Consider the following 14,906-nt stretch of genomic DNA (forward strand, 5'->3'; position numbering starts at 1 on the left):
TCACCATCTGCAGTGATTTTGGAGCCCAAGAAAATAAAGTCTGTCATTGTTTCCACTGTTTCCCCATCTATTTGCCATGAAGTGATGGGACCAGATGCCATGATCTTCATTTTTTGAATGTTGAGTTTTAAGCTAACTTTCTCACTCTCCTCTTTCACTTTCATCAAGAGGCTCTCTAGTTCCTCTTCATTTTCTGCCTTTAGGGTGGTGTGATCTGCATACCTGAGGTTATTGATATTTCTCCTGGCAATCTTGATTCGAGCTTGTGCTTCATCCAGCCTGGCATTTCACATGATGTACTCTGCATAGAAGTTAAATAAGCAGGATGACTATATACAGCCTTGATGTACTCCTTTCCCTATTTGGAACCAGTCTGTTGTTCCATGTCTGGTTCTAACTGTTGCTTCTTGACCTGCATACAGATTTCTTAGGAGGCAGGTAACGTGGTCTGATGTTCCCAACTGTTTAAGAACTGTCCACAGTTTGTTGTGATCCACACAAAGTCTTTGGCGTAGTCAATAAAGCAGATGTGTTTTTCTGGCACTCTCTTGCTTTTTCTATGATCCAACAGATGTTGGCAATTTGATCTCTGATTCCTCTGCCTTTTCTAAATCCAGCTTGAACTCACAGTTCACATACTGGTGAAGCCTCGCTTGGAGAATTTTGAGCATTACTCTGCTAGCGTGAGATGAGTGCAATTGTGCGGTAGTTTGAACATTCTTTGGCATTGCCTTTCTTTGGGATTAGAATGAAAACTGATCTTTTCCAGTCCTGTGGCCGCTGCTGAGTTTTCCAAATTTGCTGGCATATTGAGTGCAGCACTTTCGCAGCATCATCTTTTAGGATTTGAAATAGCTCTGCTGGAATTCCATCACTTCTGCTAGCTTTGTTCGTAGTGATGCTTCCTAAGGCCCACTTGACTTCCCAAGCCCAAGTCCAGATTGAGTTCTAAAGGGGTGGGGCGGGGGTGGGGGTGGGGGGCTGTGAGGGACGAATCTTAGCCGGGATGGGCGCCCGCGGCCTCTGGGCGAGGCCCCACCCATGGGGGTTCAAGAGCGCCCTCTCGCGGCGGCGCCCGGCCGGCGGCCCCAAACCCGAGGACCAACGGCTGCCGCCCGCGCGGGTGGCAGGACCGCAGGCGAGGCCCGGGGCTCCCGGGAGCCGGCGGGGAAGGCGGGCCTCCCAGGCCTCTGCTCAGGAGGGTCGCGCCCAGGCCTCCCCTCGGCCGCGGCCACCCGGGGTTCCCGACGGGGAGTTCGGATCCAGGCTGGAGACCCTTGGAGAAGACTAGTGTCCCTGACGCCGGGAGTCCTCTGGGAGCCGGTGTGGATGACGTTTCCTTGTCCCGAGCACACGGCCATCTCAGAGCAGGTTTCGTCCTTTCCCGCGTCCTTTCCCTTCCCGTGTCTGTGTGGGCCCAGGGCTCGGGCTTGACGATGGCCTTGAGGAATCAGTCTGTTCTGATTCTGAAGGCGGGAAACCTCCGGCCCATCCTCCATTCTTCCTAGCCTGGTTTCTGCCTCTGTGGGGTTGGGCTGCCAACGCCCGTCACGGAACTGGCTTCTCCGAGTATCCTGCCAGACCCAGCGGCATCTTTTTCAGAAATGGAAGTCCTCTGGCCCCGCTCCTACCCGACTCAGAATCTCTAGAGCAGGCTCCAGCAGTCTGCCGGGGAACAAGCCCCGGGGGATTTCAAACCAGCCCAGATTTTGAGCATCGCTGTTCAGAGAGGCCAGTTAGATGGAAATTTTTGTATATAAAGAGCTGGTAAATAGATGCTCAGGAAATAGTAGGTAGGTTATTATTCCAGAGAAGAATCCCATTTCTATTGATGAGAGGTACAACGTTAAGGAAGTATTTCTTGGCTTCGCTTTTTTTTTTTTTTTTAAGCAAGTGTTTGTTTTCTTGCTTTTAAAAAAACAAAACAAAACCCTGAAAAAATTGACCTTGTGAAAACGCCTCTACAACAACAACAAAAGAATAGGTATGCCGCAGTATCTTCTTCTATATAAACTTGTTTCTTTTGGATATACTTCCTCGTATCTTTTTACTTCTCTTGAAAAGCATATTATGATTAATGTTAAAAGTTCTACAATTTTAACTCAGATTTCAACTTTCTTATGCTGCAGCTAGTTTAAGCCTGAAAAATATATTAGAACTACCATGAAAGTGTTAGTTGCTCAATAGTGTCTCACTCTTTGTGACCGCGTGGACTGTTGACCACCAGGCTCCTCTGTCCATGAAATTCTCCAGACAGGAATACTGGAGTGGGTTGCCATTCCCTTCTCCAGGGGAATCTTCCAGACCCAGGGATCAAAGCCAGGTCTCCCACACTGCAGGCAAATTCTTTACTGTCTAAGCCACCAGGAAAGCCCATAGAAATACCATATCATCCAGTAATTCCACTTATGTGTATTTATTCAGTGAAAATGAAAACACTAACTCCAAAAGCTATATAGACCTCCATATTTATTACAGCATTATTTACAACAGCCAAGACATAAAAACAACCTATTGATAGATTAATGGATAAAGAAAGTGGAGCATTTATTTACACATACACAAAGAAATATTGTTTAGCCATAAAAAAGAAAGAAATCTTGCCATTTGTGGCAACACAGATGGCCCTTCAAGGCATTATACTAAGTGAAATAAGTCTGACAGAGAAAGACAAATACTATATGATCTTGCTTAATGTGGAATCTCAAAACAAACAAAAAATAAACCCGAGCATAGATACAGAGAACAGTTTGGTGGTTGCCAGAGGCAGAGGGTGAGGGGGGCAAAATGGATGAAGGGAGTCAAAAGGTACAAACTTCAGTTATAAGTCATGAGGAAGTAATGTATAGCGTGACAACGATAGTTAATAATATCAGGACTTCCTTGGCAGCACAGTGGATAAGAATCCACCTGCCAGTGTAGGAGACACAGGTCAGTGCCTTGTCCAGGAAGATTCCACATGCAGCTGAGTCCTTGTGCCACAGCTGCTGAGCTCACGTGCTAGGGCCGGTGAGCTGCGACGTCTGAAGCCCATGCACCTAGAGCCTGTCCTCTGCAACAAGAGAAGCCACCGCAATTGAGAAGCCTGTATATTGCAATGAAGATTAGCCCCGACTCGTCACAACCAGAGAAAGCCCTTGCAACAACAAAGACCCAGAGCAGCCAAAAATAAATAAATGTTTATAGTTAATAATAACATATTGCATATCTGAATGTTGCTAAGAGTAAATCTTAAAAGTTCCCATAAGAAAAAAAATTCTGTAACTATGTATGGTAACATGTTAACTTGATTTTTTGTGGTGATCATTTCAAAATATATACAAGTATTAAATTACTATGTTGTACACCTGAAACTAACATAATGTATGTCAGTTATGTAATGGTTGACCATGAAACAATTAACCATAAAGATGAAAGGTATAGATTTATTTCTTGAGAAATTCAGCTTCATTGCCATGATAAATTTTATTGCTTATCTTTTCCTTTTTATTCATTTCATTGCAGAAACTTCAAAAAGGACACACTAGAATTAATTAGAAATGTTAAGATTGCCCAAAAAAGGAGCACCTAGATTTGATCAAAATCAAGATGAAGAAACTTACCTGGAAAATTTATCTGTACAGAGAAATGCTTCTGCTTTTTTTGAAAAATATGATCGCAGTGAAGTACAAGAGTTGCTAACTACTGCACTAGTTAGCTGGTTGTCTGCCAAAGAAGATGTTCGCTCTCAACTAGACATGCCGTGTGGAATTATGAGTCAAATGAATAACGTAGGCTTCTCCACTGCAATCCTACTGACTCCTGTGGACCCTACTGCCCTCTTAGACTGTAGAGAAGTCCATCAGATCATAAGAGAATTGGCTGTTGGAATCTATTGCTTAAATCAAATTCCTTCCATCAGTTTAGAAGCTAATTATGATCAGAGTTCTTCTTGTCAATTACCCCCAGCTTATTTTGATACCAGAATTGGGCAAATTCTGATCAATATTGACTACATGTTGAAAGCATTATGGCATGGAATATATATGCCCAAAGAAAAACGAGCTAGATTTTCGGAATTGTGGCGCACCATCATGGACATTGATCCAGATGGGAAGCCTCAAACGAACAGAGATATATTTGCAGAGTTTAGTTCAGCAGGTAAGAGAATTTAACATGTTTTATTTTTATTAGAATCCTCTTTTAGAAATTAAAAGTAATTTATATGTGATTTGGTTTTATTTTAGCCACATTTCTTAAAAGAGATGTTTTTTAATTCCAAAGAATCTATCTTTTCAATAATTAATCTTTTATTTTTTCAATGTCACCTTTTGGAATCTTGGTTAGAACCCGGACCACAGAAGTGTTCGTTTGCCTTTTACTACATCTGTGGCTAGACTGCTGTGAAGTTCAAATGCATGTGAATAAGATTTGTTTGACAAGACAGCCTGACTCACCTGCTATGGGTTGGGTATCCAGTTGTGTTTCAGGTTCTGAAGTTTTTGCGTACCAGCAAGCAGTACCGTCTCTTGGAGATGGTACCTCTATGTCTGGCAATAGCTCTCATTTCCATGCAAGCTCATCAACTTCTGTTGAGAGGAGAGTCCAAGAGTAGTGAGTTTAGGCAGAAATTCTCCTCTGGGAGAGAATTGGTCTGTGATATTGCTGGAATCAGCACGAATGCCACTGGATAGGTGCTTATATCCTCTGCTCCTAGGATTGAGGGTCATTGGCTACTAAAAAAAATCATAGCCATAACTGGAACCTAAAAATCTCTCCTTGTTGTTCAGATCTTTGGATGATTAGGGTGAAGTAACAGAAAAGACTGCCAGTAATAGCTGGTAAATTCCATTAATTTCTGCATTCCCTTGACTGGTCTCGTAGTTCTCTCTTAAAGGGTACTGATATTTTGACATCCTATAGATACATTGTTGAAGAGAATATGGTATGGTCAAAATCTTAAAAACTTTTGTTAGCATTCACCCACAAGTTCTATCATTTCTGGTAGTTTCGGACCTTCAAGGCTAGTTCAGGTCACATAAAATATAACTAAACTAGGATATAATTTTCGTAGTCAATGACTCTTCTATCCTGGAAATTCTCTAGTAATCTACTAACTAGTCACTGGAAGGCTGTAAGGACCATGGCACAGGTCAGATGATGTTTCTGCCTGCTTGCATTAACCAAGACATGTCTGGGAAACTAGGTTTCATGGTTTGCTCTCCTTGACCGAGATGGTGACAGGAGCTCTGTGAAGATCTGAGCTCCATGGAGGGTATGAAGGATCAGCAGGAGTGGATGGCAGCTTTTAACAATGTTAGAGCTTTGACAATCCTGGCAAAAATTGGGTTTTCGTCTTTTTTCTGTTTTCACAAAAATCATTTTGAAGCCCTCATTGGAGAAGAGGTGGGACTAAAGAACCATCATTCCAAGCGGGCATGTGTCCAGCAAAGCACAGGCCAGACATGACAGACTGACTGATAAAGAAACAATGACCCCTGTTGAGATTCTAGGTACAAACTAGGTAGGTCAGTTCAGTTCAGTCGCTCAGTCTCGTCCGACTCTTTGCGACCCCATGAATCGCAGCACTCCAGGCCTCCCTGTCCATCACAAACTCCTGGAGTTCACTCTGACTCACGTCCATCGAGTCGGTGATGCCATCCAGCCATCTCATCCTCTGTCGTCCCCTTCTCCTCCTGTCCCCAATCCCTCCCAGCATCAGAGTCTTTTCCAGTGAGTCAACTCTTCCCATGAGGTGGCCAAAGTACTGGAGTTTCAGCTTTAGCATCAGTCCTTCCAAAGAAATCCCAGGGCTGATCTCCTTCAGAATGGACTGGTTGGATCTCCTTGCAGTCCAAGGGACTCTCAAGAGTCTTCTCCAACACCACAGTTCAAAAGCATCAATTCTTCAGTGCGCAGCTTTCTTCAGAGTCCAACACTCACATCCATACATGACCACAGGAAAAACCATAGCCTTGACTAGATGGACTTTTGTTGGCAAAGTAATGTCTCTGCTTTTCAATATGCTATCTAGGTTGGTCATAACTTTCCTTCCAAGGAGTAAGCGTCTTTTAATTTCATGGCTGCAATCACCATCTGCAGTGATTTTGGAGCCCCAAAAAATAAAGTCTGACACTGTTTCCACTGTTTCCCCATCTATTTGCCATGAAGTGATGGGACCGGATGCCATAATCTTCGTTTTCTGAATGTTGAGCTTTAAGCCAAATTTTTCACTCTCCTCCTTCACTTTCATCAAGAGGCTTTTAGGTTCCTCTTCACTGTCTGCCTTTAGGGTGGTGTCATCTGCATATCTGAGGTTATTGATATTTCTGCCGGCAATCTTAATTCCAGCTTGTGCTTCTTCCAGCCTAGCGTTTCTCATGATGTACTCTGCATAGAAGTTAAATAAGCAGGGTGACAATATACAACCTTGACGTACTCCTTTTCCTATTTGGAACCAGTCTCTTGTTCCATGTCCAGTTCTAACTGTTGCTTCCTGACCTGCATACAGATTTCTCAAGAGGCAGGTCAAGTGGTCTGGTATTCCCATCTCTTTCAGAATTTTCCACAGTTTATTGTGATCCACACAGTCAAAGGCTTTGGCATAGTCAATAAAGCAGAAATAGATGTTTTTCTGGTACTCTCTTGCTTTTTCCATGATCCAGCAGATGCTAGCAATTTGATCTCTGGTTCCTCTACCTTTTCTAAAACCAGCTTGAACATCTGGTTTGTATTGCTGAAGCCTGGCTTGGAGAATTTTAAGCATTACTTTACTAGCGTGTGAGATGAGTGCAATTGTGCAGTAGTTTGAGCATTCTTTGGCATTGCCTTTTTTGGGATTGGAATGAAAACTGACCCTTTCCAGTCCTGTGGCCACTGCTGAGTTCTCCAAATTTGCTGGCATGTTGAGTGCAGCACTTTCACAGCATCATCTTTCAGGATTTGAAACAGCTCAACTGGAATTCCATCACCTCCACTAGTTTTGTTTGTAGTGATGCTTTCTAAGGCCCACTTGACTTTACATTCCAGGATGTCTGGCTCTAGGTGAGTGATCATACCATCATGATTATCTTCGCCATGAAGATCTTTTTTTGTACAGTTCTTCTGTGTATTCTTGCCATCTCTTCTTAATATCTTCTGCTTCTGTTAGGTCCATACCATTTCTGTCCTTTATCGAGCCCATCTTTGCATGAAATGTTCCCTTGGTAGCTCTAATTTTCTTGAAGAGATCTCTAGTCTTTCCCATTCTGTTGTTTTCCTCTATTTCTTTGCATTGATCGCTGACGAAGGCTTTCTTATCTCTTCTTGCTATTCTTTGGAACTCCGCATTCAGATGCTTATATCTTTCCTTTTCTCCTTTGCTTTTTGCTTCTCTTCTTTTCACAGCTATTTGTAAGGCTTCCCCAGACAGCCATTTTTCCTTTTTGCATTTCTTTTCCATGGGGATGGTCTTGATCCCTGTCTCCTGTACAATGTCATGAACCTCAGTCCATAGTTCATCAGGCACTCTATCTATCAGATCTAGGCCCTTATCTCTATTTCTCACTTCCACTGTATAATCATAAGGTATTTGATTTAGGTCATACCTGAAAGGTCTAGTGGTTTTCCCTACTTTCTTCAATTTAAGTCTGAATTTGGTAATAAGGAGTTCATGATCTGAGCCACAGTCTGCTCCCAGTCTTGTTTTTGCTGACTGTATAGAGCTTCTCCATCTTTGGCTGCAAAGAATATAATCAATCTGATTTTGGTGTTGACCATCTGGTGATGTCCATGTGTCGAGTCTTCTCTTGTGTTGTTGGAAGAGGGTGTTTGCTATGACCAGTGCATTTTCTTGGCAAAACTCTATTAGCCTTTGCCCTGCTTCATTCCACATTCCAAGGCCAAATTTGCCTGTTACTCCAGGTGTTTCTTGACTTCCTACTTTTGCATCCCAGTCCCCTATAATGAAAAGGACATCTTTTGGGGGTGTTAGTTCTAAAAGGTCTTGTATGTCTTCATAGAACCGTTCAACTTCAGCTTCTTCAGCATTACTGGTTGGGGCATAGACTTGGATTACTGTGATATTGAATGGTTTGCCTTGAAAACGAACAGAGATCATTCTGTCGTTTTTGAGATTGCATCCAAGTACTGCATTTTGGACTCTTTTGTTGACCATGATGGCTACTCCATTTCTTCTAAGGGATTCCTGCCCACAGTAGTAGATACAATGGTCATCTGAGTTAAACTCACCCATTCCAGTCCATTTTAGTTCACTGATTCCTAGAATGTCGACGTTCACACTTGCCATCTCCTGTTTGACCACTTCCAATTTGCCTTGATTCATGGACCTGACATTCCAGGTTCCTTTGCAATATTGCTCTTTACAGCGTCAGATCTTGCTTCTAACACCAGTCACATCCACAGCTGAGTATTGTTTTTGCTTTGGCTCCATCCCTTCATTCTTTCTGGAGTTATTTCTCCACTGATCTCCAGTAGCATATTGAGCACCTACTGACCTGGGGAGTTCCTCTTTCAGTATCCTATCATTTTGCTTTTTCATACTGTTCATGGGGTTCTCAAGGCAAGAATACTGAAGTGGTTTGCCATTCCCTTCTCCGGTGGACAACATTCTGTCAGACCTCTCCACCATGACCCGCCCTTCTTGGGTGGCACCACAGGGCATGGCTTAGTTTCACTGAGTTAGACAAGGCTGTGGTCCTAGTGTGATTAGATTGACTAGTTTTCTGTGATTATGGTTTCAGTGTGTCTGCCCTCTGATGCCCTCTTGCAACACCTACCGTCTTACTTGGGTTTGTCTTACCTTGGACGTGGGGTATCTCTTCACAGCTGCTCTAGCAAAGTGCAGCCGCTGCTCCTTACCTTGGACGAGGGGTATCTCCTCACAGCCGCCCCTCCTAACCTTGAACATGGAGTAGCTCCTCTAGGCCCTCCTGCACCCAGGTGGAAACTTCCATTATAGAAGTCAAATTCTGGGGCGTGATGAGGGTTAGAGGTGCAAAATGGAGGATTCAGCCATTCATATGTAAAAGTCACAAGAGCCTCTGGGCCATCCTGTGAGAGCATTAGTCGCAAGAAGAGACATGAGCAGGGCAAGAGGGAGCACAGGCCCTGTTTTATATCTAAGGACAGAGGGCTCCTGCCTAGTCAATGATAAAATCAATTATATCAAGCAACTTCACAGCCCAGCTTCTGGTCTATTGAATCCAGCTGCCCCTCACATCTGAGGCCACCATCCATGAGGAGTCCCTCACAGGGGTGCTCCTGGTTGAGGGGATCAGGGTCACATGGAAACGTTCTAATCAAGTTGTAGGTGGAGCTGGGGAGTGCCCAGAGACTGAAGCTGTCTGTCTTCCAGTGCCTATATTTTCAGGGGTAATATTCAGAATTAATCATCAGTACTGCATAAGCACTGGCCAGCTAGAGTGGGCATCAGTAATAATGCTGGAACAAGACCTCAGAGGCCTCCCGCTTGCCATATGTACCCTTTGCTGGACCGTGAAGCGTTCTAGACTGTCCCTGGAAGGAGGCATTCAAAGAGCTCAGGGCTAGAGCAATTCAGTTTACCAAACAATATCAAAGGTTTCAGTATTTTAACAATGTAGCCATATTGGTATATAGCTAAATATCAGTCCAGGACATTTCTACTTAATTTTTCTTTCCTAGATGAAAATTTATGCCTTGACTATTATGATCCTCCCTTTAAACTGTCTCAAAATCATCCATTTTGGTTCATCTCAGCTACAACACCCTGATACAGAACATCCTTTTCTCTAGCCTGACATACGGCAACTGCCTTCTGACTGCTCTCTCTGCCTATGATCCCTTTTCACTGAAAATGAATGAGGCTAGAAATTGTGCAAATCCAGTCACTCTACCAACATGTGCCTTGGGAGAAATACTGTGTTACACCAAAGCACTTTGTAATACTGGCTGCCGAGCAGTCAAAGAAGTGCATCTTATGTGCACAGAGATTTTCTTCTCCCTCGACCGCTGTTCAGGAGTCTGCTGAAGGCCCGGCAGCACCAGCATGCCTCAGGCACTGTAACAACGGTATAGTGCAAATGATGGTAAAGGACACATACACCAGAGTGCTGGTGCAGTCTGCAGGGGGAAACTTCAGCGAGACAGCAGAGACTGGTACAGGTTGCCATCAGCCACCACATCAGGAGCATCCCTGTGAAATCCTGCAGGGCCAAGCTTCAGATTGCAGGAAAGGCACCTGGACACTTAGGAGATGGGACTTTTATGCTTCATGCTTAAGGATGTACACGGTCAGACACCAGCATACCAGTGCAAGTGGATTAGCCTCGGTTGCCCCCAAATTAGGGTCTGAAATGAGGACTTAAGTCAGGGTAGTTTATGGAAAATGACTCCAAGGGACAGGCAATGCATAGAAAAGGAGGAATCATCAACCCGAGGATACGCTGGTGAGCTTTCACCACTTAGATTATTAGTTATGGTTTGGCTGGGACTCTGGGGAGTCACACAGAATATACTTCAGGATTGTCAGCCTGAGGGATGGAGGAGGGGAATATGTATTTCCTGGCTCCTCTCCTGCATTGGTCAAAGATTACATGGGGGTTAACTCTGTGTACAGATTTGTTCATCCATCAGAGTGGCTGGCTGGATTCCATCAGGAGTCCAACACAGCAGTGAAGAGAAACCCCAGGGCAAAAGTAAGGGCCACATGGTGCATCTGAGGCAAGGTGTGGTCAGGTTATATCTGTGTGGAGCTAGTCCATGCAATAAGAGCCAGAGTGAAATATAGATTGCCAGGGAACACAAGGTGTCTGATACAGAGTGTGACTCATGGCACTTTGGCTTTAGCCCCATGCTGCCAGTTTAGTCCTTGTAAACTTAGTTGCCGCTGTATAGCAGCAAGATGCTGGGAAGACTTGCTATTTCATCTTTCGTGGTTGGAGAAACAGCACCTCCTCTCTTGACTGTGAATCTGGATTCAAACCTTGCAACTGACCATGTGATTGTCTTAAAAACTGTGCTAAAACGGATTTCCAAGGAACTCTGCAGGAAGCCTACAGTATTGGGGGGAAGGAAGACTTTTGTGAATCAATGAGGACAAGTTCAACTTCAGCTCTCTAATAGCTTTGCAGAGCACAAAACCACCAGGAAACACCACCCTTAGAAAAACAGTAGCAACAGTAGTGGAGAATACAGCACACCAAAAATCTGGTCCTAGTCTCCAGTTTGCTGAGAAAGTATACTAATTAGGGCAAGACCCTTGATCTGATGACCTTATTTAATACCGAAAGCTGGTAGAGTGAAATGGTTATTTTTTTATTCCTTGACCTTTGTCTGGAATGCTCTTTCCCTCACCCCAGTCTTCTGCATTCCTTCCCAGTTTATTGCTACTCATTTTTTGATGCTTGATTCAGACACCACCTCCTCTGTGCACATTGTACCACTTTTTATTGGAATTGTTGGCTTCATCTCTGTCTTCCTTAATAGATTTTCTGTGCTCAAGAACTCGAGAGCACAGAAATGTGTCTTTTTTTTGTCTTTAAATTCTCATTACACCTACAATGCTTTGTTGTTATTTAGTCACTAAGTTGTGTCCAACTCTTCAGCCCCATGGACCCGCCAGGCTCCTCTTCCATGGAATTTTCCAAGCAAGAACACTTAATTGGGTTGCCATTTCTTTCTCCAGGGGATCTTCCTGACACAGGGATTGAACCTGAGTCTCCTGCATTGGCAGGCAGATTCTTAGCCACTGAGCCACCAGGAAGCCCAGCTCAGTTCAGTCGCTCAGTCGTGTCCAACTCTTTGCGACCCCACGGACTATACAGTGCATGGAATTCTCTAGGCCAGAATACTGGAGTGGGTAGCCTGTCCCTTCTCCAGGGGATCTTCCCAACCCAGGTCTCCCGCATTGCAGGTAGGCTCTTTACCAGTTGAGCCACAAGGGAAGCCCTTTCAGTTTGAGGAACTCATGGATAAATAGTGCTTTTAACTATGATAAGGAATGAAAGAAAAGCAAATCTGGGGGAGAGGAAAAATGGAATTTGTTTGGGAGTGCCTTTAGGACATTCAAGTAAAGATATTTATTCATTTTAGTTCAGTCGCTCAGTCATGTCTGACTCTTTGTGACCCCATGGACTGCAGCACGCCAGGCCTCCCTCTCCATCACCAACTCCCAGAGTTTACTCAAACTCATGTCCATCGAGCTGGTGATGATATCCAACCATCTCATCCTCTGTCATCCCCTTCTTCTCCCGCCTTCAATCTTTCCCAGTATCAGGGTCTTTTCCAATGAGTCAGCTCTTCACATCAGGTGGCCAAGGTATTGCAGTTTCAGCTTCAGCATCAGTCCTTCCAGTGAATATTCAGGACTGATTTCCTTTAGTAAATCGCTGGGGGGCCTCTCCCCGGATGCCATTATCTTTCTGACTGGTCTGTTTCCTTCTGTCTCCTGCTTTGAGAGAAGGCGAAGGGGGCTGTCAATTTGACAACAAGAAATGACAATTTCATTATAAATGGAAAGAAAATGTAAGAAATCTGTCATTTATAGTATAGAGTAAAACTAAGTTTTAATTCTTGTTTCATTATGATTAGTAGATGAGTTATTCATTGTATATATTTAGCTTCTGTTATCAGCAAGGAAAAGAAATGTGTATTATAGGAACTGAATAAATAAATACACTTTATGCCCAAGTAAGAAGCTGATTCTTTGCTTAAAGGAAGATCACATTTCTCGTTGTTCTTCCATATTTTCTTTAATTAAAGATGAGACATGTTATTATGTTTCCATGCTGTTGTATTATTCCTTCAAAGAGAATGAAAATCAATTCTTTTTAATTCCACCAGCTTCTCTCTTTCTTTACTCTGCTTAGTTACCATGTATCTGCCTGCTTTTCTTCTTTGACAGTTTCAATGGTATTTCATTATTCCTTTGCTGTCATTTTGGTAGAATTTTGCGATGAAACTGTACTCAATCTATTTATCCACTATATTTCACACTATTTAAGCCAAGTGTGAAAATTTCACAATATTAAATTTGTCTTTTTTACTGTGAAGGTTTGATTGATATTACAAAGGATCCAGACTTTGATGGAATCTATGATGAAGACATGAATAATGATCCAACATATAATCCCAATAGCCCTGAAGAAAAAGCTGTATTTATGAAATATGCAGAGTATATCCTACTAAAGATGACATTCAGCACCACACAAGTTCAACAGTGTGAAAATGTTTTTATATTTGAAACAGCCTATTGGCTTACTAATGCTATAAAATGTAATCAGGAAAATCTTGATATTTGTACCTACCAGAGATTACAGCAAAGATTATATCTTCAAAAAAAGATTATTCAGAAACACTTTGAGAAGAAAAAAGAAATCAGGAAAGGGATAGGATACCTAAAATTAATATGTTTTCTGACTCCATTCCTGCTGAGCTTAAAAAAGAAGATGAAAGTTCCATATTTAAGTGGTCTGCTTCAGCCTTTTTCAGGTAAGAGTATTGCCAAAATTATATTTAAAATGTAGATATATATTGAATTTATGTTTAAATTCAATTTTGTTTATAGTATGTGGGTCCAAGCATATAACCAAGCAATAGCACGTTAAAAATGAAAAACGTGTTAAGGTTTGACAGAACACAACAAAATTCTGTAAAGCAATTACAAAAAAGCAATCAGCAGTTCCTTCAATTAAAATATAAACAACTAAAAAACAAAATGTGATGTCTCCAAAGTAATTAAAAATGCCTGGTATATTCACATAGTACAAGGTACATATTTTTATCAATTACGAGGATGATTGAAAGACAAAATGATTTCTGAGATATGTTATGTCCATGACAGGATAATGCTATATCATAGCTCATGCAAAGGATAAACTCAGTGCACTTCTACTCAACATCCCTATTGTGTTTTTCAGGAAAATTAGAAACTGACCCAGATTAATATGGAGCAGTAAAAGATCATGAATGATCTTACATTTCTGGAAAAAAAAAAGATGAAAATATATTAAAAACTTTAGTAATATACTGGTCCTATAACAAAAGAGTAGCGGGAGCTGAAATAGGGTCATGTTTATATGGAATTTGACAGGAATACAGAGCAAACTATTCCTCCCACCCAGAGTAGCACACAAATTGCGTATTTTCATTGGTGCTTAAACACATAGGCTTATTTATAGCAGGTTTTCTATTCGGATGGCAGATTTTCAGTAGAAATTTTGCAAATCATTTAATAAAATCTGTGTCATGAGAGTTATGATAGGGAAGCTTATAATCCATACCTGTGAACTATTTAAAAATGAACTCATGACAATCTTGCCCAAGGACGCGGGTGGGGGCAGTGTCTTCTGTATGGGACTAATGTGCTCTTTAGAGGATGTTAGCTGTACCTGTAATGACTTACTACTTAAATTATTGGAAACAAATATGACTAAATGTTAATAATTAATTTCCATGTGGTGAGATTTGGGTGTCACATTTTTCTTTGTAGTTTTCTGGACCTTTTGCATTTCTTAAAATATATACCTTATATTGATGAAACTATATTCTGCTAACAAGTCAAAATACTGAATAGACTAATCCTTGCCAGGATTTTAGAAAATTATTTTAAAAAATAAATGTTATATGTGTAGCTTTCTAGAAAAATGCACTGATTATTTTTGTCATATGAGAGATACTCACCTTTTCTTTATAATGTCTCTCTCCCTTAACTAGCTCAGGTAACTTTTGTTTATTTAACTAGAGAGTCTCCATGGCACAGAGTTTCAAATCTCTATTGATAATGGGGGTATAATAATTGTCGTGAGCTCACACATAGTAATCAATAAGTAAATTAATGATTTGAGTATTCTTTTGAAATGTCTATACAAGGAAACTATCAAAAATGCCTGGAACATATGGTATAAATATATTTCAATATTTAAAATATACATTGAGCATAAATTTTA

The 14,906-nt window shown here is 41.8% G+C and overlaps 1 protein-coding gene across 1 annotated transcript in view; it reads left to right on the plus strand.

Annotated features, from left to right (window-relative positions):
* Positions 1-3,510: 3,510 nt before the first annotated feature.
* ANKAR (ankyrin and armadillo repeat containing) overlaps positions 3,511-14,906 on the plus strand; it is a 51,962-nt gene continuing 40,566 nt past the window's right edge. Inside the window, exons 1-2 of the mRNA XM_040227797.1 lie at positions 3,511-4,140; positions 13,012-13,449. Coding sequence (XP_040083731.1) covers positions 3,540-4,140; positions 13,012-13,449 — 1,039 coding nt within the window. The 5' untranslated portion in view covers positions 3,511-3,539. The remainder of the gene's footprint in view (positions 4,141-13,011; positions 13,450-14,906) is intronic.

This window comes from Oryx dammah, unplaced genomic scaffold (genome assembly GCF_014754425.2).
Source record: "Oryx dammah isolate SB20612 unplaced genomic scaffold, SCBI_Odam_1.1 HiC_scaffold_27, whole genome shotgun sequence".
Classification (NCBI taxonomy): Eukaryota; Metazoa; Chordata; class Mammalia; order Artiodactyla; family Bovidae; genus Oryx; species Oryx dammah.